The sequence below is a fragment of the Capricornis sumatraensis genome, chromosome 2, assembly GCF_032405125.1.
Source record: "Capricornis sumatraensis isolate serow.1 chromosome 2, serow.2, whole genome shotgun sequence".
Lineage (NCBI taxonomy): Eukaryota > Metazoa > Chordata > Mammalia > Artiodactyla > Bovidae > Capricornis > Capricornis sumatraensis.
In genome coordinates this window covers 96,620,911-96,647,358 of record NC_091070.1, presented here as the reverse complement: position 1 = coordinate 96,647,358, position 26,448 = coordinate 96,620,911, and the positions used below count along the sequence as shown (strand labels likewise).

At 38.6% G+C, this 26,448-nt stretch overlaps 2 protein-coding genes across 3 annotated transcripts in view; both read right to left on the bottom strand.

The window, feature by feature from the left end:
* Positions 1-26,448, bottom strand: part of PGGT1B (protein geranylgeranyltransferase type I subunit beta) — a 59,092-nt gene that overhangs the window by 21,625 nt on the left and 11,019 nt on the right. The window contains exons 2-5 of the mRNA XM_068964766.1: positions 25,987-26,105; positions 8,782-8,849; positions 4,693-4,844; positions 3,143-3,275 (exon numbers count right to left, since the gene is read on the bottom strand). Coding sequence (XP_068820867.1) covers positions 3,143-3,275; positions 4,693-4,844; positions 8,782-8,849; positions 25,987-26,105 — 472 coding nt within the window. The remainder of the gene's footprint in view (positions 1-3,142; positions 3,276-4,692; positions 4,845-8,781; positions 8,850-25,986; positions 26,106-26,448) is intronic.
* Positions 23,934-24,572, bottom strand: LOC138073402 (ubiquitin-conjugating enzyme E2 variant 1-like). Of its 2 annotated transcripts, XM_068965090.1 has the most exons (2): positions 24,403-24,572; positions 23,934-24,276 (listed from the first exon to the last, which is right to left on the bottom strand). In XM_068965090.1, exons 1-2 carry the CDS (start codon positions 24,570-24,572, stop codon positions 24,129-24,131), a joined length of 318 nt encoding a protein of 105 aa, XP_068821191.1. In that variant the 3' UTR covers positions 23,934-24,128. The 2 variants fall into 2 exon arrangements, with proteins under 2 accessions (XP_068821191.1, XP_068821190.1); XM_068965089.1 differs by having other exon boundaries at positions 23,934-24,572.

Below are 26,448 nucleotides of genomic sequence, written 5' to 3'. Positions count from 1 at the left end.
TGTTCTACAGGAATGTAACTTTATTTAGTACTTTGAGGGTGATGCAGATTAAAGAAAAAACACTTCAAGGGAAAATGAGTTTTCTGGTTGATAGACATTTATCTAGGAAGAGAGCCATAAAAATGTTAACAGGCCCCCTGGCCAGAAGATGATGTAAAACCACCTGAGACCTTTTGTATACGGGAAGGTATGCAAAAAGAAAGCCTGGTCTCAATAAGGGTCAGGACTGCTGCCCCTGCATAACTCTGCATATTCCATTATTTCTTTATGTACAACTTGGGGTATATAAGCTGCTTTTGAAAAATAAGTTGTGGGTCTGGCACTGATGCTTGGCTCCCCCATGTCGTTCTTTTCTCCCTTTACAGGCTGAATTCCCGTCTGGAACACAGAGGCTCTCCGTGTCTACTTATTTGCCCTGGCTTCTAAGACCCACATGAGAGGGAGCCCAAGGTGGAGCACCCTCCACTATTCAAGCAGGCGCCAGTGGCCTACGTAGACGGTGCAAGCTCCTTGTCTTGGAGCTTTATTGGTCTCCTGTGTAAACCAAGTTATTCAGCCTCTTTTCACCAGTAATTTTCCTACTACACTATTCTTTCCTAATCTCTCTTTATATTTCTAAATAAATAAATTTCTCCTCGCCGACTCCATCCTGCTTCGAATTCCCTGGATCCACCGGGGCTGGACCCTGGCACCTCCCTGTCCATGACCAACTCCCAGAGTCCACCCAAACCCAAGTCCATTGAGTCGGTGATGCCATCCAACCATCTCATCCTCTGTTGTCCCCTTCTCCTCCTGCCCTCAGTCTTTTCCAGGATCAGGGTCTTTTTAAATGAGTGATAGTTACAGATAATAACCCATTTAATCAAACAAGAACCTAGAGTTCCTGTTGAAATTAAATAAATAGATAAAGGTGAAAGGAAAGCTTTTTTTAACAGCAGAATTTTAACTGATAATTACAGAATGAATGGTAGAGCTGGAAAATCATCAATGCATGCTAACACCAGAGGATAAAAGTTTGATGAGGAACAGGAAATTTACATAGTCTCCAAGTATCTCACCATGAGATACTAAATATAATCACAAAGGGAAAAAATGCTAACTTTACCGAGAAACATCTGGCATACACCACCTTAACCAAGTGATCAAAGTTAATATCACCAATAATGAGGCATATCAACAAGTTGTACCTCCAAATACAATGCACTAAGAAGAAAGGAGAAGGAAATGGCAACCCACTGCAGTACTCTTGCCCAGAGAATCCCAAGGACGGAGGAGCCTGGTAGGCTACAGTCCATGGGGTCGCAAAGAGTCGGACACGACTAAGCGACTTCACTCAAGAAGAACGTGGCATTATTTCTGCAATAATCATGCCACAATGTCTATCACTGTTAGGGAAATAGGGTAAAGTCTTGTTCAGGCTTCAGAAGCAGGAGAGCAGCCCTCTGATCTGCTCTGACCTGCGTGGACACTGCCTGGATTCCATGCCTGCGGGCAAGCACAGCAAGTCAGGCAGCACTTCACATTAGAAAGAGAATTAGTCTTGAAATTCTTGAGCCCCTGATGATCTGGGCAACCCCTGCTCCCTCTCTGGAGGGTTTAATGAAATTCTATAACTCATAAGGTGAAGCAAATCTTTCCACGTTGTAGAAAGATTAAAGTAAAACCATACCCGCATTTTTGCACACAAACTGATGCAAACTGATGATGATATCAGTTTGTGGCCTAGGATTACGAGCAGAAGCCCCTGAAACTGTGATTTGAAGTCTCACTGGTGGGTGGATGCATCTCCCCTGGACTCTTCTCAACTGGGCCTCCAGATTGCTGTTAACAAGGGACTCCCTAGCGCTGTTCAAGTCTGGAGGTAGCTCAGCCCAATTTGGTGATGTATACACTGTTACTTCTATTTTTTATATTTCTTTTCAAATTATCTTCCTTCCATAAAAAATAGAAATTGTTTATGTGTGTAACAATGGTTTCTTTGGCTAACGAATCCTTTGAATTGAAAACAAAAGTAAAACTTTTGGCAAAACAATCACCCACCTTGTCTATAATATCAAACTCCTTTTGTCTTAAAACTTCTTTAAAGGTTTGTTCTTTCTGCCTCCCGAGGCTTTTAAAAATTTGTGCTATTGTATATTCCGCAAATTCTGATTTATATATTTAATTAAAAATAACTCTATTCCTCTAAAGACTTACATTTCTGCTCTGAAATATGGACTAGTAAAAGCTGAGCTACAGCCTAAAATATTTTAATCTATAAAATAAAAATTTCATATTTAGTAAGTAAAATAAACCTGGGAAGCAGCACTTCTATTGCTGTGATTTTATATGAAAGACTAAAAAGAAGAGCAAATGATATTCTGGCTGAGACTAAGGTTTCCTTACTATTGTTGATAAAAAAAGAAAGACTAACTATATTGTGTGAAAGAAACATTTCTACTTGATACTCTCCTTAAACCTTAGATTAAAAAAAAGAAAAAAGAACCCACACATAAAACTGTTTACAAACCAAAAGTGATCCAAAAACCTACTGTCAGCCCAATCTTGCTATTTAAAATGGCTTAAGGAACATCTCACACCCAATATATAGGAATAATCTCACCAAGGGCACCACAATTCTCCTTTAAGTTTGGCTGTTACTTCTCAAGGACCCCTACTAGGACAGGCTATCAACATTTACTTTGAGATTTTACATTTTTTTGCTTCCAAGGCTGACCAATTTCTTTCCACGAAAGATATTGTTTCTTTGGATACAATCAGATTATATTTAAAATTTAATGGCTAAAGAGTCAATCTGTCCTTACACAGCTATTCTGGCTAAATATATGGCTATTATTTTACATGGCTATATGACGTACCTAGAAAGCAATCTAATTACCCTATTTCCAAATTACTGCTATTAATAGAAGAGATGAGGCATGCCTCAGCTCTCATCAGTCGTGTCTGACTTTTTGTGATCCCATGGACTGCAGCACATCAGGCTTCCCTGTCCATCACCAATTTCTGATGCATGTTCAAACTCATGTCCATCGAGTCAGTGGTGCCATCCAACCACCTCATCCTCTGTTGGCCCATTATCCTCCCAGCTCTCCTATATCAGCAATAATAACTAAAAGTGAGAGTCACTATCAACATAACTCACCATACTTCTTCTAATATAGTTGATAGCCTTTTTCATATCCATGCCAGACCAGTTGTTGAGCATATAGCAGATACAGGAAGCACAGTACACAAATCGCATGTCATTTTCACTGCCTTCAGGTACTGCACAAAAACTGAAAGTGAGAACAATATGATTTACTGTACCGTAATTTATTTGTACAGGGGGCCGTTTAGAAACAGCCACTTCATGTTTTCACTCACAGAAAAGCCTATCACTAATAATGGATTTAAAAATCATATACTACTTGTATTATTCAGTAAAGAACAGGACTATTAACTTGAATGATATAAAACTGCCCCTAAATCATCACTCTGCTCCAAAGTTCTGGAGTCTGGGTAGCTTAACCCATGACTGCAGCTTCTCCTCTCCAGACACCACCACTCCAGAGTAAGTTCATCCACTCTCAGCCACGGAAAGCTGTGGCACAGTGGTCTGAGAATCCATGAGAGAAACAGGAGCAGGTGAAACCTGGGAACTGTTGGTTTTGCCTATGTAAAATTTCTTCTCAATGTACATATAGATAACCAGTATGATAACTGATCATATTGTTTTAATTTTCACCTATAATTAGTTTTCAGTAAGTAAGGTCACTCAGTGGTATCCAACTCTTTGTGACCCCGTGGACTGCAGAGAAGTATGTAAGAGTGTTCGATGCCTATTATTTTATTTATAAACAAGGGCAGGGCAGCAGCAGCCAAAGACTACAGTGAAATACTGAGAAATCAGTGACAGGTACTTGGTGCGTTAAGTATTTAGTTTTATAGTATTTCCAATCAATGCCAATTATCTTGCATGTTTCCATTAATTTTCCCCTCATCAAGAGCAGTTTTTTAAAAATAATGACAGGAAAACAGAGACAACAGTAGACAGAACACAGATATAGTATGGTGGGATTTGTTTGCCAAGTTCCCTCTTTAGACAGAATCACTACTGCTTTATTATTTCCAAGACTTAAAAAAATGCTTCACCTTCAAACTCTTTTTTGTTAGACCCATGACTCAAATCATCAAATACTAATGAACTAACTTCTTTTTCTAACCTTTAAAAATATCACAGAAACTACCTATACTAGAATATAATATTCAACATTCATCCCTTTTTCCCCCTATAACTACCTTAAGGAATAAAAGTTTAGACTCAATAAACTTTTAAAACATTGAGACTAAATTTATGTCTGCTTCAAAATGTTAATTTTTTACCTGGAAGGTAAATTAAAGTAGATCCTAATCCTGAAACTATTAAACCACTTATTTATGGATCAGTTACTGTCTTCTTAAAAAAACAAAAGAAATAAAAATGGAGTTCTATTATTGTGATTACTTTTATTTTCACTCACATAAGAAATATTTCATTGATCAGGCATTTAAACCATATTATACAGTGAACTTTTAGGTGGTTGGAATAAGAATTTATGACAAATTCTATAGGTCTACTATAGTACTATATTAATTTTTAGTTTCAAAAGATTTTTCTTTAAAAAAAAACAAACAGGAGAGAGAGAGAGACAAGTAACAAAAAATGACCTGTACCTTCCATCTTCTAGCTGAAGGGCTCTCAAGCCTGCTAAGCAAGCTTCTTTATTTACCCGGCTTAGGTCATCTCCAAGAATAACTAGGCATGAAAGGCCAGTGTAGGTCATTGCTATGTGGCCACTGTCGTAAGGATGAGCAGTTCCAGGATTCTAGATTCAAAATTAATATAATGTTAATTAGAAAACTGAAATGAAATCTTACTCCATTATACAATTTGACAAGAAGTTTCAGTAAACAGTAAAATCAAATGTTGTTTTTACTGACTTGTATAGACATCTGGTAGAGAAAAATAAAACTCAATTTCATGTATGTCTCAACATATGTATTACTGCATACTATCCAGGCACTTAGTTTTAAAATTTATCCTAAAGCTTTATGGAAGTAGATCTGATAGTCAAGTAAGCCAAATTATTTAAACTTTCTATTTGATCAAGCAGATCAATTATAATTTAAGCCTTATAAAGTTAGAAAAGCACCTAGAAATAACTGTTTTATGCCATACAAATTCAAATTAAGTACCACAGTACTAATTACCATTTAAAAATAATATAAAACAATATAGTTGAAAAATCTTTTCCTATTTTCATATAGTTGAATTATTTTACTTTCTAATAACATTAACACTTAGAATAGTAAATAACAAAAAAATACAAAGGCTTAAGATACTAACATTGAAAAATTCTCTGAATAAAATAATCTAACTTTTAAAGTTTAGATCTCAAATGAGTATTGACTGTAAAGTGTTTTGTGAAGACTGTTAGACTAGTAATTGCCCAGGCAGAGCTGGGGAGTCAAACTAGGAAACTCGTATTACCAAAATACTAGCTGAATTAGTTTCACTGATTTGATGGTTCCAAGAGAACTACAAAAGTTATCAAAACTCTCTTAAGGTTTATAAAATATGCAACTCCTTGTAGGAAACCCTGTAGACTCCAGTTGGCACAGACATAGATAAAATTAACTGAAAAACTTTTTAAAATAAAAGTAAAAATGTAAAGCCAAGTAACTTAAGACTGCACATTACACAAAGCACTTAAAGTTTTATAATTATTTTCAAATAACCAATCCTATTAACTAGTTATTTTAAAAAGCTAATTTCACTTAAAAACATGTAAAATTTCACATTGTACTAATTTATCTCTCTGTTAAGAAAGTTCTGATTTTGACAGACTAAGAGCACATTTTAAATTCATCTTTCTCATAGGCTTTCTTTCTGTTTTAGTTGGGCTCATCAATAACTGCTTCAAATACCTGAATAACTGCTCAAAATACTACAAAGTTAAAATGAATCTTATACAAAGATTTTGGTTAAAATAGACTCCACTGCTTTCTACAATAAATGTTAACCTCTACACTACTGAAAGGCATCAAATCCTGGCTCTATTACTCACTGGCTTGCCTCATTCTGAAAAATGAAGATATTAGTATCCACTTCACAGAGTTACTGTGAAGATTAAAGTTACTGCCTATACAGATGCTTTAGTTATCTTACTGATGATGATGCAAGTGCAAGGCAAATATCAAAAGGGCCACCACTTCTTTGGAGTCATGACCCAAGGGCGTTAGAACCACTTCATCAGAATACTTACCTGCATCAGAACCCTTAACTGACCTTCTGCAGTTCTTTACAGAATAAGTTTGTAAGGTGTTCAAATTTCCGCTAAATCTGAACTCGCCCCACCTATCCAGTCTTACATATACAATTCCGTATATGGTCTCACAAATATGACAAGCAAATCTTCATTGTGGTATCTCTTTCATTCTGAGTTCCTCCTTAGAACTTAAGCTCTAATATGCCTGGATATTCTATTCCACATTTATAACTGACTTCTTAGAATTCTTTTTTGGTTGTTGTTGTTGTTCACCTGCCAAGTCGTGTCTGACTCTCTGAGACCCCACAAACTGCAAGATGCCAGGCTTCCCTGTCCTTCACCATCTCCTGGAGTTTGCTCAAACTCATGCCCACGAGTCAGTGATGCCATCTCATCCTGTCGCCCCCTTCTCCTCTTGCCCTCAATCTTTCCCAGCATCAGGGTCTTTTCCAATGAACCGGCTCTTTGCATCAGTTGGCCAAAGTATTAGAACTTACTTAAACTAAGTATCAGCTATGTTAAAAGCACTGTGGCGAATCCAAACATAAATCAAACGTGTACCTTAATCTTGAAGGAAGAAGAGAGGTCTATTTGAATAAGTACAGTACTAAACAGGATGCGATAAGTGCCATGGTGGAAATACAGTATGCATGGATAAAGATTTTTTCTGCACGATGAGACTTGGTCAGGCACAGTGAAGAGGGGGCTTTAGGTAGGAGGGAAAGTAAAAGTAAAGCTGAGAAGGAAAACTCCTGGCTATGCAGTATGTCTTAAGGACAGTACATGGTTTCAAAGAGAATACAGGATCTGTTGGAAGAAAAACTGAGAAAACGGGGTTGAGAGGATCCATCAGTGTTTCTCAAAATGTATTCTGTGGCCACTTGCAGCCCTGAGCATTTTTCAGGTAAGTCAATGGCCTACAGGTGGTTTTAGAAGAAAAACTGATGATGGTATTTTATTTATATACTATATTAGAAAATCTTATTGCTCCCTCAGGTTCTCTTGGTTTCACCCCTCTCCTGGATTCTCAGCCACCACACTAACAGACAACTCCTCATGGGCCCATATGATTCCACCAGAGCCTCTAGCTCCTTCTATCATTCAACATTCAGATTAATGCAACACAGAATGGAGTGGGACCCAGCTTCCCCAGAAAATGCCTAGATCTTGATGAATTAGGGCCATAAATGGGTTTCAGGAGACCCTGTGAACCAAAGGCAAAAAAGGTTTCTTTTTAAACTTTATTTTTGTTATTTTAAATATGCTTTGGGAGAGGGGTGAGGGGAAAAAGGTCCTTAAAGTAATGTTATCAAAGAACTGTTTTACTCCAACAAGTGTAGGTATACATCTGTAGAGGGTATAGTGCTGTGTAACGGTCATTACCATCAGGGTCATGACTTATAGATATCCTGTCCATTATGACTAAATGCAGAGCTATCTCCATTTAGCACTGGCTTAAGTTGCAAAGTATTTTATGCATCAGATAAAAAGAACAATTTTTACGGATCTTTTTTTCTAGATTCTCTAATAAAAGCAATGGGCATACGTGATTGGAGATACTTTAGCAAAGTCATATAACTCACATAGGCATGCCTGTCTACAGCTTAAGGCAAAGGAAGAAAGCTGAAGTGGTGCCTCTGTCAAATCATGTCACCTCCTCCAAAATCACTATTTATTCCAAATTTTTGAAGCAGAGTATGGAAAAACTGGTAGCATGCCATTTACCTTCAGTTTGGAACCAGATACAAATCTTGATGTACTCAGTGTAACCAGATACTGGCTTGTAACCATTATATAAGCAGGCTGATCCCATCTAGGAAAAAGGTTCTATTTTGTGAGGTCTTCCACAAAATGATAAAGCTTTTCTCTGCTTTCTATTGTAGAAAAATACTTTGTACATAGAAAAAATACCTACAAAAGCTTGTTTGCAGTCTACCTCTTTGAAGAAGGAAAAAAGCTTCTGTCAGGACTCACAGATTTTCTGCACCTGCATGTACTAGTACCAAAGTCCTGCCTGAACCCTTGGAGACAGCCTGCCTTTGTCATGAAGGTCATCATAATTCATCACTACTTGGGCCTCGAATCGGCACCTTAGCAAGAACATTTTCATTCATTCCTAAGAAATGTGAACCAAATATAAAGTCCTACTATAACACATGGAAGGTTTCTTAGAGAACAAATGTACTCGAGTACTTTATTTCCATTTTCTCCAAGAAATCACCAATAATTTGTACATACACACACACGCAGGTGCAATAGCAACAAAAACATAATTTTTGTAACAATAGGAATTCCTGTGGGTTTATATACTATGCATTATTTCAGAAAGTAAAGTGGGTATAGCTTTCCCTTAAAGAGTTACAGTTCATAAAATGCATTTATTTAGGTACACTAAAACTTGGAAACCTGGTTCTTCCTATATACTTTCTTAGTTTTCTTACTAAAATATCTACACTCCCCCCTCCTCTTTCCTCCTAATCCAAACAGAACTAACCTTTGATGGATTGAATGGAATACCCAGGTAGGAAGAGCCTCGGAAACCACAGCGATTTAGATTTGATCCTGGAAAATAAAATCATGTACTTTTAAAGTGTACCTTATTTTCACACAGATTCTAATGCAGTTTAATTATACAGTCTTTCAGAAAAAGCATATTTTAGTACCAAAGCTTTGTCACTATCTCCATTTTCATGCTACCTAATGCTGAATGTCTGCTCTAGGAGCTTTACGTGGATTTCTTCATTTAATTTCCAAACCAGTCCAAACCAAAACATGACTTCCTACCAGATACTTTTAATTTCAGCCTATGTCACTGAGTCAAAAATGTTTTCCTACCTTTTCTAAATGATGATTTTTCATGTAATCAACCTATTCAACCTCTCATGCTAAAGAACTGAAAGCAGATGTGCTGATAATAAGTGACATGTTCACAGTAATAGCTGGTTAGCAATACAAATAGTCCCGTCCAGTATCTTTTAACACTAACTCACAGCTTCTTCACAGGGGAGAAAGGTTTAGGCATAAATTGTTCCACAGTTGCAGAAAATAAATGTACTTTCCATTTTAGTATAAGATAGTCCTTCATTCTAAGTACAATACTTAGCACAAAGAACACTGAAGTTAGAACCTGGTATCTGCTTATTCATAGCATGTTTAATCACACAGATATTTTTCCTACCTAAAATTTTTCATTTTTCAAGATATCAATGGAATATAACTGGGAACCTAAGAAAGAAAATAGCTACACCCATGAAAAGGAATTCTTGTGCACTACTGATGGGAATGTAAACTGCTGTAGCCACTGAAAACATTAAGACTAGAACCACCATGTGATCCAGCAATTTCACTTTTGGGTATATACATTAAAAAAATGGCGTCATTACATCAAACAGATTATCTGTAGTCCCATGTTCACTGCATTATCCACAATACCCCAGACGTGGAAACAACCTAAGTGTCCAACTATGGAGGAATGGGTAGAAAGCATGTGAGGCATCTATAGACAAACATGTATGTCACACACACACACACGCGCACACACATACGCGCGCGCGCGCGTATGACTCAGCCATCAAAAGGTGGAAATTATGCTTCTTGCAACAATATGGATGAGCCTAATTGGCATTCAGTTCAGTTCAGTTCAGTCGCTCAGGCGTGTCTGGCTCTTTGCGACCACATGGACTGCAGCATGCCAGGCTTCCCTGTCTATCACCAACTCCCGGAGTTTACTCAAACTCATGCCCAGTGATGCCATCCAACCATCTCATCCTCCGTTGTCCCCTTCTCCTCCCACCTTCAGTCTTTCCCAGCATCACAGTCTTTTCAAAGGAGTCAGCTCTTCACATCAGGTGGCCAAAGTATTGGAGTTTCAGCTTTAGCATCAGTCTTTTCAATGAATATTCAGGACTGATCTCCTTTAGGATGGAGTGGTTGGATCTCCTTGCAGTCCAAGGGACTCTCAAGAGTCTTCAACACCACATTTCGAAAGCATTCAGCGCTCAGCTTTCTTTATAGTCCAACTCTCACATCCATACATGACCACTGGAAAAACCATAGCCTTGACTAGACGGACCTTGTTGGCAAAGTAATGCCTTGAGAACCCCATGGACAGCATGAAAAGGGCATCACACTAAGTGAAATAAACCATACAGAGAAAGACATACAGCGCATGTTACTTACATTTAGTAATCCAAACAAGCTGAACTCAGAGAGAGGAAAATAGTAGTTGTCAAGGCTGGCAGGGAAGATGCTGGCCAAAGGGTACAAACTTTGAACTGTAAGGTGAATAGGATCTGGGGATCTCATGTATGTACAGCATGGTGATTGTACTGAACAATACTATACTGTATCCTTGTGAGTTAATATGACCTTAAATAGCAGAACTTAAACTTTATCACCACACACACACAAAGGTAATTCTGGGAGAGGAATGGAGCTGTTAACTAACCTTACTGTGGTAATCATTTCACAGTATATATGTACATCAAATAATCATGCTGTACACCTTAAACTTACATGTATGTCAGTAATGTTGGAAATAAATTCAAAAATATAAATTAAAAAAATGGTTATACCCACATTAAAAAGGTAAGTGTGGTTTTAAGAACTATTAGAAAATCAGCATGATAGAAACAGAAGGTAGGAATGTAGTACCAACAGACTGTATATGCATTGCTATTAAAAAAAAAATCAAGCCGACACACTATTTACAATAGCTAGAACATGGAAGCAACCTAGATATCCATCATCAGATGAATGGATAAAGAAGTTGTGGTACACATACACAATTGATTACTCAGCCCTAAAAAAGAACACATCTGAGTCGGTTCTAATGAGGTGGATGAATCTGGAGTCTATCATACGGAGTGAAGTAAGTCAGAAAGAGAAAAACAAATACTGTATATTAATGAATATATATGGAGTCTAGAAAGATGGTACTGATGAACCTATTTACTGGGCAACAATGAGATGCAGACATAGAGAAGAGACTTATGGACGTGGGCTGGGGGGAGGAGGAGAGGGTGGGGCGAACGGAGAGAGTAACATGGAAACACATACACTAGCACGTGTAACGTAGATAACCAACGGGAAAGTGCTGTATGACTCAGGGAACTCAAACCGGGGCTCTGTGACACTGGCGGGAAAGGGTGGGGAGGTGGGAGGAAGGTTCCAGAGGGAGGGGACACATGCATGCCTACGGCTGACTCATGCTGATGTACGGCAGACCAACACAATATTGTGAAGCAATTTTCCTTCAATTAAAAATAAGTAAGTTTTAAAAAAATAAGTAAGTTTGGGGAAAAAAATCAAGCTGACTTAAAAACTGGCTCTGAGGTGAGGAACTAGCTTCACATCCCTCCTGACTGGTGCACGACTAATCACGATTGGTTTCAGGCACTAGACACTGAGACAGGGCTTCCCTTGTGGCTCAGCATGTAAAGGGTCCGCCTACAGCGCAGTAGACCCGGCTCCATTCCTGGGTCGGGAAGATCTGCTGGAGAAGGGACAGGCTGGCCTGGAGAATCCCATGGACTATACAGTCCACGGGGTCGAAAAGAGTCAAGCACGACTGAGCTACCTTTCACACTATTCAGTTTTATATCTCCTGAAATACTCAGAATAGTAGCTTATACATTAACTCTCTGAGTAATTTAGGAAACTTCTTCCCTAAATTTGGTCCCATCACTTCATGGGAAATAGATGGGCAAACAGTAGAAACAGTGTCAGACTTTATTTTGGGGGGCTACAAAATCACTGCAGCCATGAAATTAAAAGACACGTACTCCTTGGAAGAAAAATTATGACCAACCTAGATAGCATATTGAAAAGCAGAGACATTACTTTGCCGACTAAGGTCCATCTAGCCAAGGCTATGGTTTTTCCAGTGGTCATGTATGGATGTGAGAGTTGGAAGAAAGCTGAAAGTGAAGAAGGCTGAGTGACGAAGAATTGATGCGTTTGAACTGTGGTGTTGGAGAAGACTCTTCAGAGTCCCTTGGACTGCAAGGAGATCCAACCAGTCCATTCTGAAGGAGATCAGCCCTGGGATTTCTTTGGAAGGAATGATGCTAAAGCTGAAACTCCAGTACTTTGGCCACCTCATGCGAAGAGTTGACTCATTGGAAAAGACTCTGATGCTGGGAGGGATTGGGGGCAGGAGAAGAAGGGAACGACAGAGGATGAGATGGCTGGATGGCATCACCGACTCGATGGATGTGAGTTTGAGTGAACTCCAGGAGTTGGTGATGGACAGGGAGGCCTGGCATGCTGCGATTCATGGGGTCGCAAAGAGTCGGACATGACTGAGCAACTGAACTGAACTCAACTTCCCTAAAGTTAAAACTCGGCACCAAGAATCTTCCCCCATTAACAACAAAAAGAATTACTTAAAAATGACTACCATCTAATGGTGATAATGATTTTGATGAACATGGTTCTCTTACTTTTGCTAAAAACTTTTAAATTGGTAGGGCTTCCCTTGTGGCTCAGCTGGTAAAGAATCTGCCTGCAGTGCGGGAGACCTGGGTTAGATCCCTGGGTTGGGAAGATCCCTTGGAGAAGGGAAAGGCTACCCACTCCAGTATTCTGGCCTGGAGAATTCTATGGACAGTCCATGTGGTCGCAAAGAGTTGGACACGACTGAGCGACTTTCACTTTAGATTGGTAAGCCATTTAAGACTTGCTAATGCATCGTGAGTCATAAAAAGGCTCGTACCCTTTGACTTGGTAATGATGCACGTGAATATCCACTCCAGTAACTTCAAATATGAGATGATCATATGCACAGAAACACTCAGGGTAGCATTTTGATGATAAAAATTTTGAAGTGACACAGAAGTCCAATTGGTTAAATATATAACATATTGCATCTACTCAAAGAAAAGCAATGTATCTACTCTATTAAAAGCAATGATTTGGGGAAACTGCATAGTAACACAAAGAAATACATATAATCAAGTTAACAGAAAAGCAGGATACAAAAATATAGGTGTATTAAGTTTATAATTAGGAAGTGTACTTATCATCAAAGCTTCAAAGGGAATAAATATAATATTTTATGGGACATGAATAAAGCTGAATTTTGTCTTTGTCACTGTTGTCATCACAAATTACCACAAACTTAGCAACTTAAAACAATGCTCATTTATTGTCCCACAGTTCTGTAAGGTCAGAAGGCCAAGGTAGGTCTCCCCAGGCTAAAATATCTGTTTTTACATTCCTTATTGGAGGTTCTGGGGAACAATCTGCCTCTGAGTTCATTTAAGGTTGTTTGGCAGAACCAAGTTCCTTGCAGTTGTAAGACTAAGGTCTCTATTCCCTTGCCAGGTCAGCTAGGGCACGCCCTTACCTCCCAGAGAGCACTCTTGCCATTTCCTGCTATGGGCCCTTGTATCTCAGAATACAGCAATGGGGTCCCAATCCTTCTCATGCTTAGACTCTCTCTAGCTTCCCCTTCTGCAGCATCTCTCTTTTGTCCTCCTTCCCCGCATTTTTCTCGTTTGTCTCCTATAATAAGGGCGTATGTGATTATACTGTGACTGTATGTGTAACAACCACAGATAACCTCCATATTTTAAGATTAGCTGATTAGTAACCTTAACTTCACCTGCAGCATCTGTAGTGCCCCGAGTAGTGCTTCACTGGAAAACCAGGGAACAGGAATTATGGGGGGAGAGGAGGTGACATCTTCAGAATTCTGCCTAATACTCTTTCCATACTCCAAACTGGATGTAACATTGTATTTTTCAAATTAAAAATGAATTGCCCCTTCCTTATCAAGCTACGAGTGCCTCTATCCTTTTAGTGTCATTTGTTTTCATCCATCTTGAATTGGGTGAGGGGTAATGCTAAACGATATACTTTCCTAGGTCTGATATTTTATCTGAACCCTAAAAAGTTTTACTATTATTACTTAAACTTTTGCAATCAGCTTTTCCTTTTTCCCCTTTGGATTGCCTTTTTAAAAGTTATCCTTTCAAGCTACTGATCTGCTGACAGTTCTCTATGAAAATCAAATCCTATTTCTACTTTTGATGAAAGAAAGCTCTGATTCCATGTTTCAGGTTTGAGTTTATACTTCCCTTAAGAAACCTTCTGAAGCCCCCACTAAGTCAGTTTCATATAGAGCTGATATATAGTAGGGGCTTAATAAAGGAAAGTTTCTTTAAAATAAAAATATCTTTTCTTCCATTTTCAAACGGGAGTACACATCATCATCTTAAAAAATTCGTCAGGCCATTCTTTCTGGTTCCTGTCAACATTTGTCTGCTACTATGAAGTCTTTTATAATGCTAGTAAGCTTACCTATTCATGATAACTATTCAAGTATAAATACGCAATTTATTACAAATTTACAACTGAATGCATATTCAGGATAAAGTTTAAACTTCTTTGGTAGGTGTTGCAACAGGGCATCAGAGGGCAGACACACTGAAACCATACTCACAGAAAACTAGTCAATCTAATCACACTAGGACCATGGCCTTGTCTAACTCAATGAAACTAAGCCATACCCGCAGGGCAACCCAAGACGGGCAGGTCATGGTGGAGAGGTCTGACAGAATGTGGTCCACTAGAGAAGGGACTGGCAAACCACTTCAGTATTCTTGCCTTGAGAACCCCATGAACAGTACGAAAAGGCAAAATGATAAGACACTGAAAGAGGAACTCCCAGGTCAGTAGGTGCCAATATGCTACTGGAGATCAGTGGAGAAATAACTCCAGAAAGAATGAAGGGATGGAGCCAAAGCAAAAACAATACGCAGCTGTGGATGTGACTGGTGACACGGGAGCAAGGTCCAATGCTGTAAGAGCAATACTGCATAGGAACCTGGAATGTCAGGTCCATGAATCAAGGCAAATTGGAAGTGGTCAAACAAGAGAGGGCAAGAGTGAATGTCGACATTCTAGGAATCAGCAAACTAAAATAGACTGGAATGGGTGAATTTAACTCAGATGACCATTATATCTACTACTGCGGGCAGGAATCCCTCAGAAGAAATGGAGTAGCCATCATGGTCAACAAGTGAGTCCAAAATGCAGTACTTGGATGCAATCTCAAAAATGACAGAATGATCTCTGTTCGTCTCCAAGGCAAACCATTCAATATCACAGTAATCCTGAAGAATCTAAGCTACTCCATTTTGTTAACAGAAAAACTCCATTTAGTAAGGTTCCGGGAAAAGAGCCTTTGGAAATCCCCTGACCTCACCCCACCACCCACGAGCCAATCGGACCCAGACCAGAATCTCCTGACTTAACGTTCAGGAACTTATGGTCTACCTAGGTAATAGGGACCAATCAAAAACCAACACACAATCCTTTGAAAGAAAGTGACCAATCAGACTTCCCGCAACCTAGAAATTTTTTCATGAACACTCCCTATATAAGCAATGTAACCCAAAACTCAGGGCTCCTCCCTATAGCTGCTGCATCGGTTAACGGTGGGAGCCCCAGCTCGAGCTTGGTAATAAAGACTCTCTTGCTTTTTGCATCATATATCGGCTCCCTGGTGGTCACTGGGAGATTTCGCGACTTGGGCATAACAATCCAAGTCTAGCCCCAACCAGTAATGCTGAAGAAGCTGAAGTGGAACGGTTCTATGAAGACCTACAAGACCTTTTAGAACTAACACCCAAAAAAGATGTCCTTTTCATTATAGGGGACTGGAATGCAAAAGTAGGAAGTCAAGAAACACCTGGAGTCACAGGAAAATTTGGCCTTGGAATGCGGAATGAAGCAGGGCAAAGACTAATAGAGTTTTGCCAAGAAAATGCACTGGTCATAGCAAACACCCTCTTCCAACAACACAAGAGAAGACTCTACACATGGACATCACCAGATGGTCAACACCGAAATCAGATTGATTATATTCTTTGCAGCCAAAGATGGAGAAGCTCTATACAGTCAACAAAAACAAGACCAGGAGCTGACTGTGGCTCAGATCATGAACTCCTTACTACCAAATTCAGACTTAAATTGAAGAAAGTAGGGAAAACCGCTAGACCATTCAGGTATGACCTAAATCAAATTCCTTGTGATTATACAGTGGAAGTGAGAAATAGATTTAAGGGCCTAGATCTGATAGATAGAGTGCCTGATGAACTATGGAATGAGGTTCGTGACACTATACAGGAGACAGGGATCAAGACCATCCCCATGGAAAAGAAAGGCAGAAAAGAAAAATGGCTGTCTGGGGAGGCCTTACAAATAGCTGTGAAAAGAAGAGAAGCAAAAAGCAAAGGAGAAAAAGAAAGATGTGAGCATCTGAATGCAGAATTCCAAAGAATAGCAAGAAGAGATAAGAAAGCCTTGTTCAGCGATCAGTGCAAAGAAATGGAGGAAAAGAACAGAATGGGAAAGACTAGAGATCTCTTCAAGAAAATTAGAGATACCAAGGGAACATTTCATGTAAAGATGGGTTCGATAAAGGACAGAAATGGTATGGACCTAACAGAAGCAGAAGATATTAAGAAGAGCTGACAAGAATACACGGAAGAACTGTACAAAAAAGATCTTCATGACCAAGATAATCATGATGGTGTGATCACTCATCTAGAGCCAGACATCCTGGAATGAGAAGTCAAGTGGGCCTTAGAAAGCATCACTACGAACAAAGCTAGTGGAGGTGATGGAATTCCAGTTGAGCTATTTCAAATTCTGAAAGATGCTGCTGTGAAAGTGCTGCACTCAATATGCCAGCAAACTGACAAAACTCAGCAGTGGCCACAGGACTGGAAAAGGTCAGTTTTCATTCCAATCCCAAAGAAAGGCAATGCCAAAGAATGCTCAAACTACCACACAATTGCACTCATCTCACATGCTAGTAAAGTAATGCTCAAAATTCTCCAAGCCAGGCTTCAGCAATACGTGAACTGTGAACTCCCTGATGTTCAAGCTGGTTTTAGAAAAGGCAGAGGAACCAGAGATCAAATTGCCAACATCCGCTGGATCATCAAATTGCCATCATCCGCTAGAAAAGCATCTATTTCTGCTTTATTGACTATGCCAAAGCCTTTGACTGTGTGGATCACAATAAACTGTGGAAACTTCTGCAAGAGATGGAATACCAGACCACCTAACCTGCCTTTTGAGAAATCTGTATGCAGGTCAGGAAGCAACAGTTAGAACTGGACATGGAACAACAGACTGGTTCCAAATAGGAAAAGGAGTACCTCAAGGCTGTATATTGTCACCCTGCTTATTTAACTTCTATGCAGAGTACGTCATGAGAAACGCTGGACTGGAAGAAACACAAGCTGGAATCAAGACTGCCAGGAGAAATATCAATAACCTCAGATATGCAGATGACACCACCCTTATGGCAGAAAGTGAAGACGAACTAAAAAGCATCTTGATGAAAGTGAAAGAGGAGAGTGAAAAAGCTGGCTTAAAGCTCAACATTCAGTAAATGAAGATCATGGCATCCGGCCCCATCACTTCATGGGAAATAGATGGGGAAACAGTAGAAACAGTGTCAGACTTTATTTTGGGGGGCCCCAAAATCACCGCAGATGGTGACTGCAGCCATGAAATTAAAAGACACTTACTCCTTGGAAGAAAAGTTATGACCAACCTAGATAGCATATTGAAAAGCAGAGACATTACTTTGCCAACAAAGGTCTGTCTAGTCAAGGCTATGGTTTTTCCAGTAGTCATGTATGGATGTGAGCTGGACTGTGAAGAAGGCTGAGTGCCGAAGAATTGATGCTTTTGAACTGTGAGGTTGGAGAAGACTCTTGAGAGTCCCTTGGACTGCAAGGAAATCCAACCAGTCCATTCTGAAGGAGATCAGCCCTGGGATTTCTTTGGAAGGAATGATGCTAAAGCTGAAACTCCAGTACTTTGGCCACCTCATGCGAAGAGTTGACTCATTGGAAAAGACTCTGATGCTGGGAGGGAAAGGGGGCAGGAGAAGAAGGGGACGACAGAGGATGAGATGGCTGGATGGCATCACTGACTCAATGGATGTGAATCTGAGTGAACTCTGGGAGTTGGTGATGGACAGGGAGGCCTGGTGTGCTGCGATTCATGGGGTTGCAAAGTGTTGGACACGACTCAGCAACTGAACTGAACTGAGATAGCACCCTCCAGTGTTCCTATTCAGTACTAGCAAATAAAATGTGGTCTGGCTGATGAACATTATCAAGTCCATTAGGAAAAATCTGGATGCTTTTGGGTCATAACCTTGGCCCACATCAAAACCCTCAAAGTAGGGCCTGAACTAATGTATATAAGAAAGAAAAATAATCCCTGCCTTATTACACAGTCAAAATTGAGAACCACTGATTTGGTGAACACATCCATAAAGTTAAACAAGTTTACCTCGTTATATGGAAGTAGCTTAAACAGCTATGCATCATAAAAACCCAGATTACTTAAAAAATGAAACTGGGTCAACAGAAAGAAAAAGGAGCAGCAGCAAAAATGGGCACATGAATGGGTGTAATATACATATGGGCATTTATGTGTGAGTATGTAGTTGTTGTCTAGTCACTGAGTCATGTCCAACTCTTGCGACCCCATGGATTGTAGCCCACCAGGCTCCTCTGTGCCTGGGATTCTCCAGGTGAGACTATTGGAGTGGGTTGTCCTTTCTTCCTTCAGGGAATCTTCCTGAGCCAGGGATCAAACCCATGTCTCCTGCACTGGCAGGTGGGTTCTTTACCACTCTGTCACCAAGGAAGGCCAAGTACGTAGAGAGATGTATTAAAGAGTAAAACATATTTAGCTATCAACCATAAAGGAAAACAATCCCTTTATCTGCATGCTTGCACATTAAAGATAAGTATTAAGCTACTAAGCTGACTTCTGCTTGATGACTGGGTCATATCTGACTTACAACTTAGGATTTGACTACTAAACTCAAAGAAACTCCAGCCATGCCAAGCATCATAAAGACAATGTATTTAGATATTCTCTAAAAAGCAAAGAAACTCACAGAATGTAAAACTTTAATGAGAGTTTTAAAAGATTTATTTTAGTCAGCAGAGTTACTTTGCTTTTCATAAGAAAATGCATTTGCCCTTGTAAGAGAAAATTTTATTGAGACAAAATAAAAATACATAAAATATTATATTTAAATGCTTCCAATAAAATATAACTCGAGGTAAAATATCACATTACTAGTGGTGGTGTGCTGCTTATATAATCCAAACTTGTTTTGGTTATGCTTTTAACATTCTAATTTTCATTTTCACAGTTAGGTTATTGCACTATGCAAAAAGAATTCAAGCGAATGTGGTTTTTTGTTTTTAAATGTAAAAGTAGACATTTACATTTTATGGCTATAGAAATAATTTCTCACAGGTCTCAAGAAACACAAGGTTTCCTAGTAAAAGAACATCTTATATGACTCCTGTTTCAGGATGTCAAGAAAGATCCCCACAAGGTAAATAAAATACTATATACCTTAAAAAACGTTTTTGTATCTATTTCCTAAATTCCACAGATTAGTTTTAGAATAGGACCTAGACCAGTTAAAGAGAAGGCAGGTAGGGGATTTTCTTTCATAGAGATTTGAAATTTAATAGCATTTCATCCAACAAAACAGTAAGTTGAGAATTTGGAACTGCAGGTGGGCTGTGAAAAGACTTGTGGCATAGCATACCAGATAAGCGACTAAGGGCCGCTGGGCACGTAAACCAACCCATGACCGGGACACTGTCTTTACATAAAATTCTTGATCTACAATGCCTCCCAAACAAGTGTTCTATAATTTCTAAAAGTTTTAATGCTCAGTTTAGCCACATGAAACTATACTTACATTTCCAGCATGTTGTTTAAAATAAAAAAAGGACGCAAACTCACTGAAAGTCTACTAAAAAATTGAAATCAATTAACATTTTACATTTTAATATTAAACCACTTTATCTACATTTCCAAACACTTAATTATAATTTTTATGAGCTCTATTAAGGAAGAGATATCAGATTTATTTTCCTTTAGACACATAAGACAGCCTCAGAGTTCTCATGAAAAAATCCATATCTCACAGAAAAATACACATGATAAAAAGAGCACTTGGTGCATGGGATCAGTATAGGGAAAAATGAAACTGAGAAACAGGAAGCTGCATTCTAACTCTGCTTCTAACATCAACTAGTTATATTACTGTGAGCAAATGATTACTCTCTCTGGATCTTAACATCTACTTGTAAACTGATGGACTATAATATTCCTTGTTTTGTTCTAGCTCCAAAATTGTCTGGTTGTGCCCCTGATCAGAGAGGGTAACAAAGTCCCCGGGGCTGATCCCTGGTGTTTCCTAAATACTTCCTGACATTGATGAGAAGGGCCCCAACCCTCCAATGGTCTGACCGCACTTATTACTAGGATACCACGGGGATCTTTACAATCCTAGGGGTTAATTATGATTAAATATTTACAATGTACTTAACTGCCACACAGAACAGTTTCCACAAGGGACTATATACTTTCCCAGTATAGCAGCATGGGGACCTGGAGTCAGAAGCCAGGGATTCCAGTCTGACTGTGTCACTGACATCTCTGTGTGACCTCGGGCAGGCCTCTCACTCACTCTTCCTTTCAATGTCTGCCCGACTTCTGGAAAAGGGAGACTGAGGGAAGAACAATGTGATGATGTATTTGAAAACTACAAAATATTAAATAATGCACTGAATTGTTCCTGCCAGTAGCAAAATGTCAATATTTGTGTATAATCATATAAATTGGCTTCGTTTTTATTTGTGTTGTGTTTTGAAGAGAGGCTGAGATAAAGATTTTTTAACTAAAATTTTTAAAATACAGAATATTTACTGTCAGCATTCAAACAATGCAGAAATACAGAATAAAACTAAAGTACCTTATCCAGCCATCCCCTACCTCTGTTCTCATCTACTTTCCCCTCGCCAAAGGCTGTCTACGCATGCTTTTGGAGATTTTCCTATACTCTGATGTTAACAGATTGTTAAAACAAAACACCCCTGTACACGTTGGTATTTTCCATTTAACCGCACTGATGAACAGTTTCATGTAAGTCCATGTACAGATCTACCACAGTCACCTTACTACAGGGCAGTACTCTTTACCGGCCACAGCTTATTCAACTGTTTCACTTTTGGTGGATACTTACTGTTTCTGACGTATTATTATAACAAACAATGCCAACACATCCCTCTACAGAGTTCTGTGCACATGTACTAGGTTCCTGAGGTTAGCAACAACTTACCACTAACCTGGCAGCTTTAAACAACAGAAATGTATTCTCTCATAGCTGTAGAGCCCAGGAGTTCAAAATCAAGTTGTCAGCAGGTTGGCTCCTTCCGAGGGCTCTGAGGGAAAGCCAAGTGTATACCTCCTCTGAGTTTCTGGTGGGCATTCCTGATGCTCTTTACCACGCGGACCCACCCCTGAGCTCTGCGTCTGTCTTCACATGGCCTGTCCTCCGTGAAGTACCTCCCTTCCATTCTCTCTGAAGGACACCAGTCACTCTTCTTGAGATCCTTACCCTAATTATGCTTGCCAAGACCCTCCTTCCAAATGTAGTCACCCTCTGAGGTTCTGGGTGCATATGCCTTTGGGGGACCATGATTTAACTAGATACAACACACACAAGGATAGGTGAGGGCTAAAAGTCACACTCCTAAAATGCCCTTCCAAAGGTTACAACAATTTTCACTTCCAACAACAGAATATTAAAGTGCTCTTTTCCCCACATTCTTACCAACTTTTAAAAACTTTTTGGTAACTTGATGTGCTAGGTAAAAAATAATGTTAATCTCTTGTTTCTACTGTATCTCCCTAATTTCTAATATCAGTCGGTCCTCTCTTCATGTATTTAGTGACTATATGTACTACTTTTGTGGAGTATCTATTCACAAGTTTTGTCATTTTCTAATGGCAATGTGTCATCTTTTCCTCAATCTTTTAACAACTTCTTACAGTTTTGATATTAATATTTTGTCTAGTATATACAGTGGCACAATTTCCTCCAAGTGTGTTATTTATCCAATTTTATCTTTCCCTATGTCACATTTAAAAATATTTATTTAATCAAATCTACCAAATTTTTATTTTATGGTCTCTGGGTTCTGTTTAACACTTTTAAGATTTTTAAGTCCCCTAGGATTTTATGTGATATCACAAAGTAGGACAAATAGAGAGCTAGGAGTTATAGAAAGCATTCTATTCAGCTTGCAAATGCCCTACAAATGTGAAAATATTTGAGGAGCCAGAGAATGCTGTAGGCTAAATGTGAAAATACAGAAAAGAAAAAAAATAGGAAAAGGCATAAGTAATTTACAGTGCAACAACTGCTGATACACAAGGATGCACTACACATGAAAAGAGAAAAAAAAAATCTAAGACAGGTTCATTCACTGCCCTCCAGAAGTCTACAATTCGGACATAAGCAAAAATATTTTAAGCAACAGTTAAGCAGCAATGACTGAAAAAGTAAAAAATTAGCAATGGGCTTCGATCTGTGAAGTACATGCAGCTGAAAGTACAATGGGAAAGAGAATTCTGAATGATCTCAAAAGAGATGGTAAATACACCCAAATTCAAAAAATTTTTAACTTTCATCAAAGTATAATAAACAGCTTAATGAACTTCTTCAAAGTAAACTTACCTGTATAACCAGCTCTCTGCTCAGGAAAAAGTACATGACCAGCACCCAAGAAGCCCGTCCTGCTTCCTTCTTGGCACTCCCCAAAGGCTCACATTGGCTTTACTGACATTTTTACTTTGTATTAATAGAGTAATATACTATATGTTTATCACAAATAGGTTTGTGACAGTCATCCAGATTTCTGTATGTAGGTCTAAACTGTCCTTTGCCATTACTGTGCAGTGATCCAGTGTGTGAATTCCGATACATCACTGATCTACAACACCAATGACGGGCAGTTTGCATATTCCTACCCTGGGCTCCTGTGAAAAATACTGCTATGAATGACCATTCTAGTACACATCTTTTGGAGAGTACATTTTTTCATTTCTGGTTGGGTATATACTAGGGAGTAGAATTACTGTCACAGAATGTACATTTGTTTGGTTTTAGTCAATGCTGCAAACAGTGGCTATAAAATAGCAGTTACACTTGTGCAGCATTCTCATCACCATTTGGTATTTCCCACCTCTCTCATTTTGGTCATTCTAGTGAGTGCACAGCTAACACAATTATCAGGGATAACGTGACAGTTTCAGATGACAATTGGCAAGGCTCTTGCAACAGAAGATCAAATAATGAGAAAAGTAAGAAGCCTTCAAAACGAATATGGTATTAATTAGCTCAATCATGAAGCCAGTAAACTGTCCTTAAAGGCAGATAAAAATACAAAAGAAAGTAGGAAGCACAATGAAAAAAAATGACTAGTGCTCTGATAACTGTATATAGCATGGGTTTCCTACATTTCTAGAGGGACCATAGCTATTTTATTCCAAGGAAATGAGTATCTTAAGTAATGTCTAAAAGCAAAATATTTTAGCAAAAACTTCTTATAGAACAGCTTTGCTATATACCACAGTGTATAATTTCCTATCTGTACTATGTGAAATATACTTAGGAAACAACAATTTATAATTAGGACATGCATTGTTAGTAAACAAACAAAAATTACACATAATCTGTAACAAAACTACCTTACATCTGTTTATTTTTTATTTTTATTTTTTTTGTTATAGCACAACTTATATATTTCAAATGGACAAAAAATTAGTATCATTTAAAGTATCTTAAGATAAACTGCCTTTGAATGGGAGCTTTCTTTCCAGTACTTTGAGGTCTACAAGACGAATCTAGAAAATTTACTACTGTGGAAAATGAAGACTGCTTAAATCAAATGGGGGCAGGGGAGGGCCTGTGGTTTTTCTTTTTGATTAATTGCTGTAACATTGTCCTTCAGGCGGCTGAGGAAGTTTCATATTTTCTTTAGCCATCATTAGGCGCCGAAGCTCTTGCAGGACAACTTTGATGCTATACGAATTCTGCCATTTTGCTAGCACTGATATAGCTCTTGGGTCCACCACTCCATTAGAACTATTAACTCCATTCATATTAATTTTTGTTACAAATCTTACAAAGGGGGGTGCTTCTGGGTATTTAGGTCCACATTCTATTTTAAGGCTGTATATTCGGTTTTCATAAATTGTTCCTGGAGGCCCAATTATCATCCCTGTCCATCTTGTAAGTGTCATGTCTTTGTCATCTTCTAGACCCCAGCTAACTGTGCCATCTCCTACTCCTTTCTGGCCTTCTTCGAGTTCTTCCAACAGTCGGAAATTTCGAGGGACTTTTACTCCCGAGCCTGTGGTGGCTGCCATCTTGCGTCGCTGTCGCTCCACATCTGTTTAATATTAATATCTAACTTTTTAAAAACTTCCAGACTTTCACTCAGACTAGTGAAAAAAAAAATCTGATTAAAAAGGAAATACAAATTACTTCCATTTTGCAGGTGACTAGAACTTAGCCTCACCTCAGCCACAAGCTCCTAGAGAACGAGAACCATATCTCATAATTTTCAACAGTCCTTCTGTTCAAGTTTAGCAGAGTATTCTTTGCAGAACATTCAATAAATACTACTCAGCAACATGTGGAATCTATAACTACTCATCAGTATATCACATATGCTGTTTCAAGTCATTGGTGAAAAATGATTAGATTTTATATTAGAATTCTGAAAGATCCAAAACTGCCCAACCATTTTTTAACAAGAATTCAATAATAGGCAAAGACTTTTTAAAATTATAAACAAATACTACAAACTTCAAGAATAATAAGATAGAAAGCTCACACTATGTCCAATGGTATCTGCTAACAGATCAAAGCTCTTTCTTTCTAAATAAAGCTTTGGTGTATTATTTCCCCAAAGCTTACCTGGGTGAGATTACTCCAACCAATGAACCGTATCATTAAATTATAAATGCTGACTCATAAAAGAAAGGTAAGCAGTGAGCACATATAAGAAGTACATGACTTTCTGGGAGTTTATTTGGGCTTGATCTAATTCAACTCAATGTTAGAATTTCTAACATTTATAAGTTAAATCAATATTTGGTATTTTAAACTTAATGGAGTGAACAACAGAGTTTATAAAACTTATGTGTATTTAACTGATCAGTAATTTATGAATTCTGAGAATTTATTTAATTGATCAAAATATATAAAGTTTTAAGAACCATAAAAATGACTGAAGTATAACCAAGAGTTCTAAGAAACCATTAAAGAAACACTAACGGAACATTAGCGGGGAACATGGTTAAGAGGCCGGAATGAAACTTTTTGATGGCAAGGAGTTTTTCAGTGAAGAGACAAAAAGAATGGCTGAGAATGAAAAACAGAGTGAATGCTACAAAACTAACCAAACATGAACGTGGATACAAGTTGTCAAGCAGCGGCTGTCAGGGTGGACGTGCACAGCAGCAATGGCGCACAGCTGCGAATCCCCGCTCAACCTCAGAGCAGCCTCTCAAGGCACATGCCTACCTTGGCCAGCACCTTGCTCAAACAGAAAGGGAGCGCCGCATCACAAGGAAAACGCAGATGAATGAAATACTGGGTTGGCCGAAAAGTTTGTTCGTGTTTTTCTGTAAGATGTCACGAAAAACCCGAACGAACTTTTCAGCCAACCCAATATGATAATGGTTTGTGAATACACGAAGATTTCCAAGTCCAACACACGTGTTACACTAGGTACAGCTAGTCACACTAAAAATAAAATGCTAAAAACTCACTCACTGTCTTCTGTGGGAAGGACCTGCAGGGAGTAAATCCACTCTATTATATCATCCTTGTTCACCACATCTAAGGAGTCCAACATATCCAGCCCAGAAAGTGCGAAAAATGCAATAGTCAACCTAAAAAGAAAAAAATATAAAATTCCATCTTATCAAACCAATGAAGTCTTTCTGTTTCAGAAAAATAATAAACTCATTTTAACTTTACAATAATTTAAACAATAGCTCCAACTTGTGAAATCAGAAAAACCCAATTTAGCCTTATAATTTAATAATATCAATCAAATCTTTGTTTTAATGTCTAATAAAGGGACGTTTAAGGCCTAAGAACTCATCTTACTCATCTGAAGTATACATGAATTTACTGAAGCCAGGTTATGAGCAACCTAAAGGCTAAAAGTAGAATTGAGAAAGAATTCCATGCACCTAGTCAGTATATATAAGGCCAAAAGGATGGAAAATA

Bases quoted from the DNA above. Each gene is read 5' to 3' on its own strand.
- LOC138073402 (XM_068965089.1), bottom strand. From the start codon at position 24,572: ATGGCAGCCACCACAGGCTCGGGAGTAAAAGTCCCTCGAAATTTCCGA.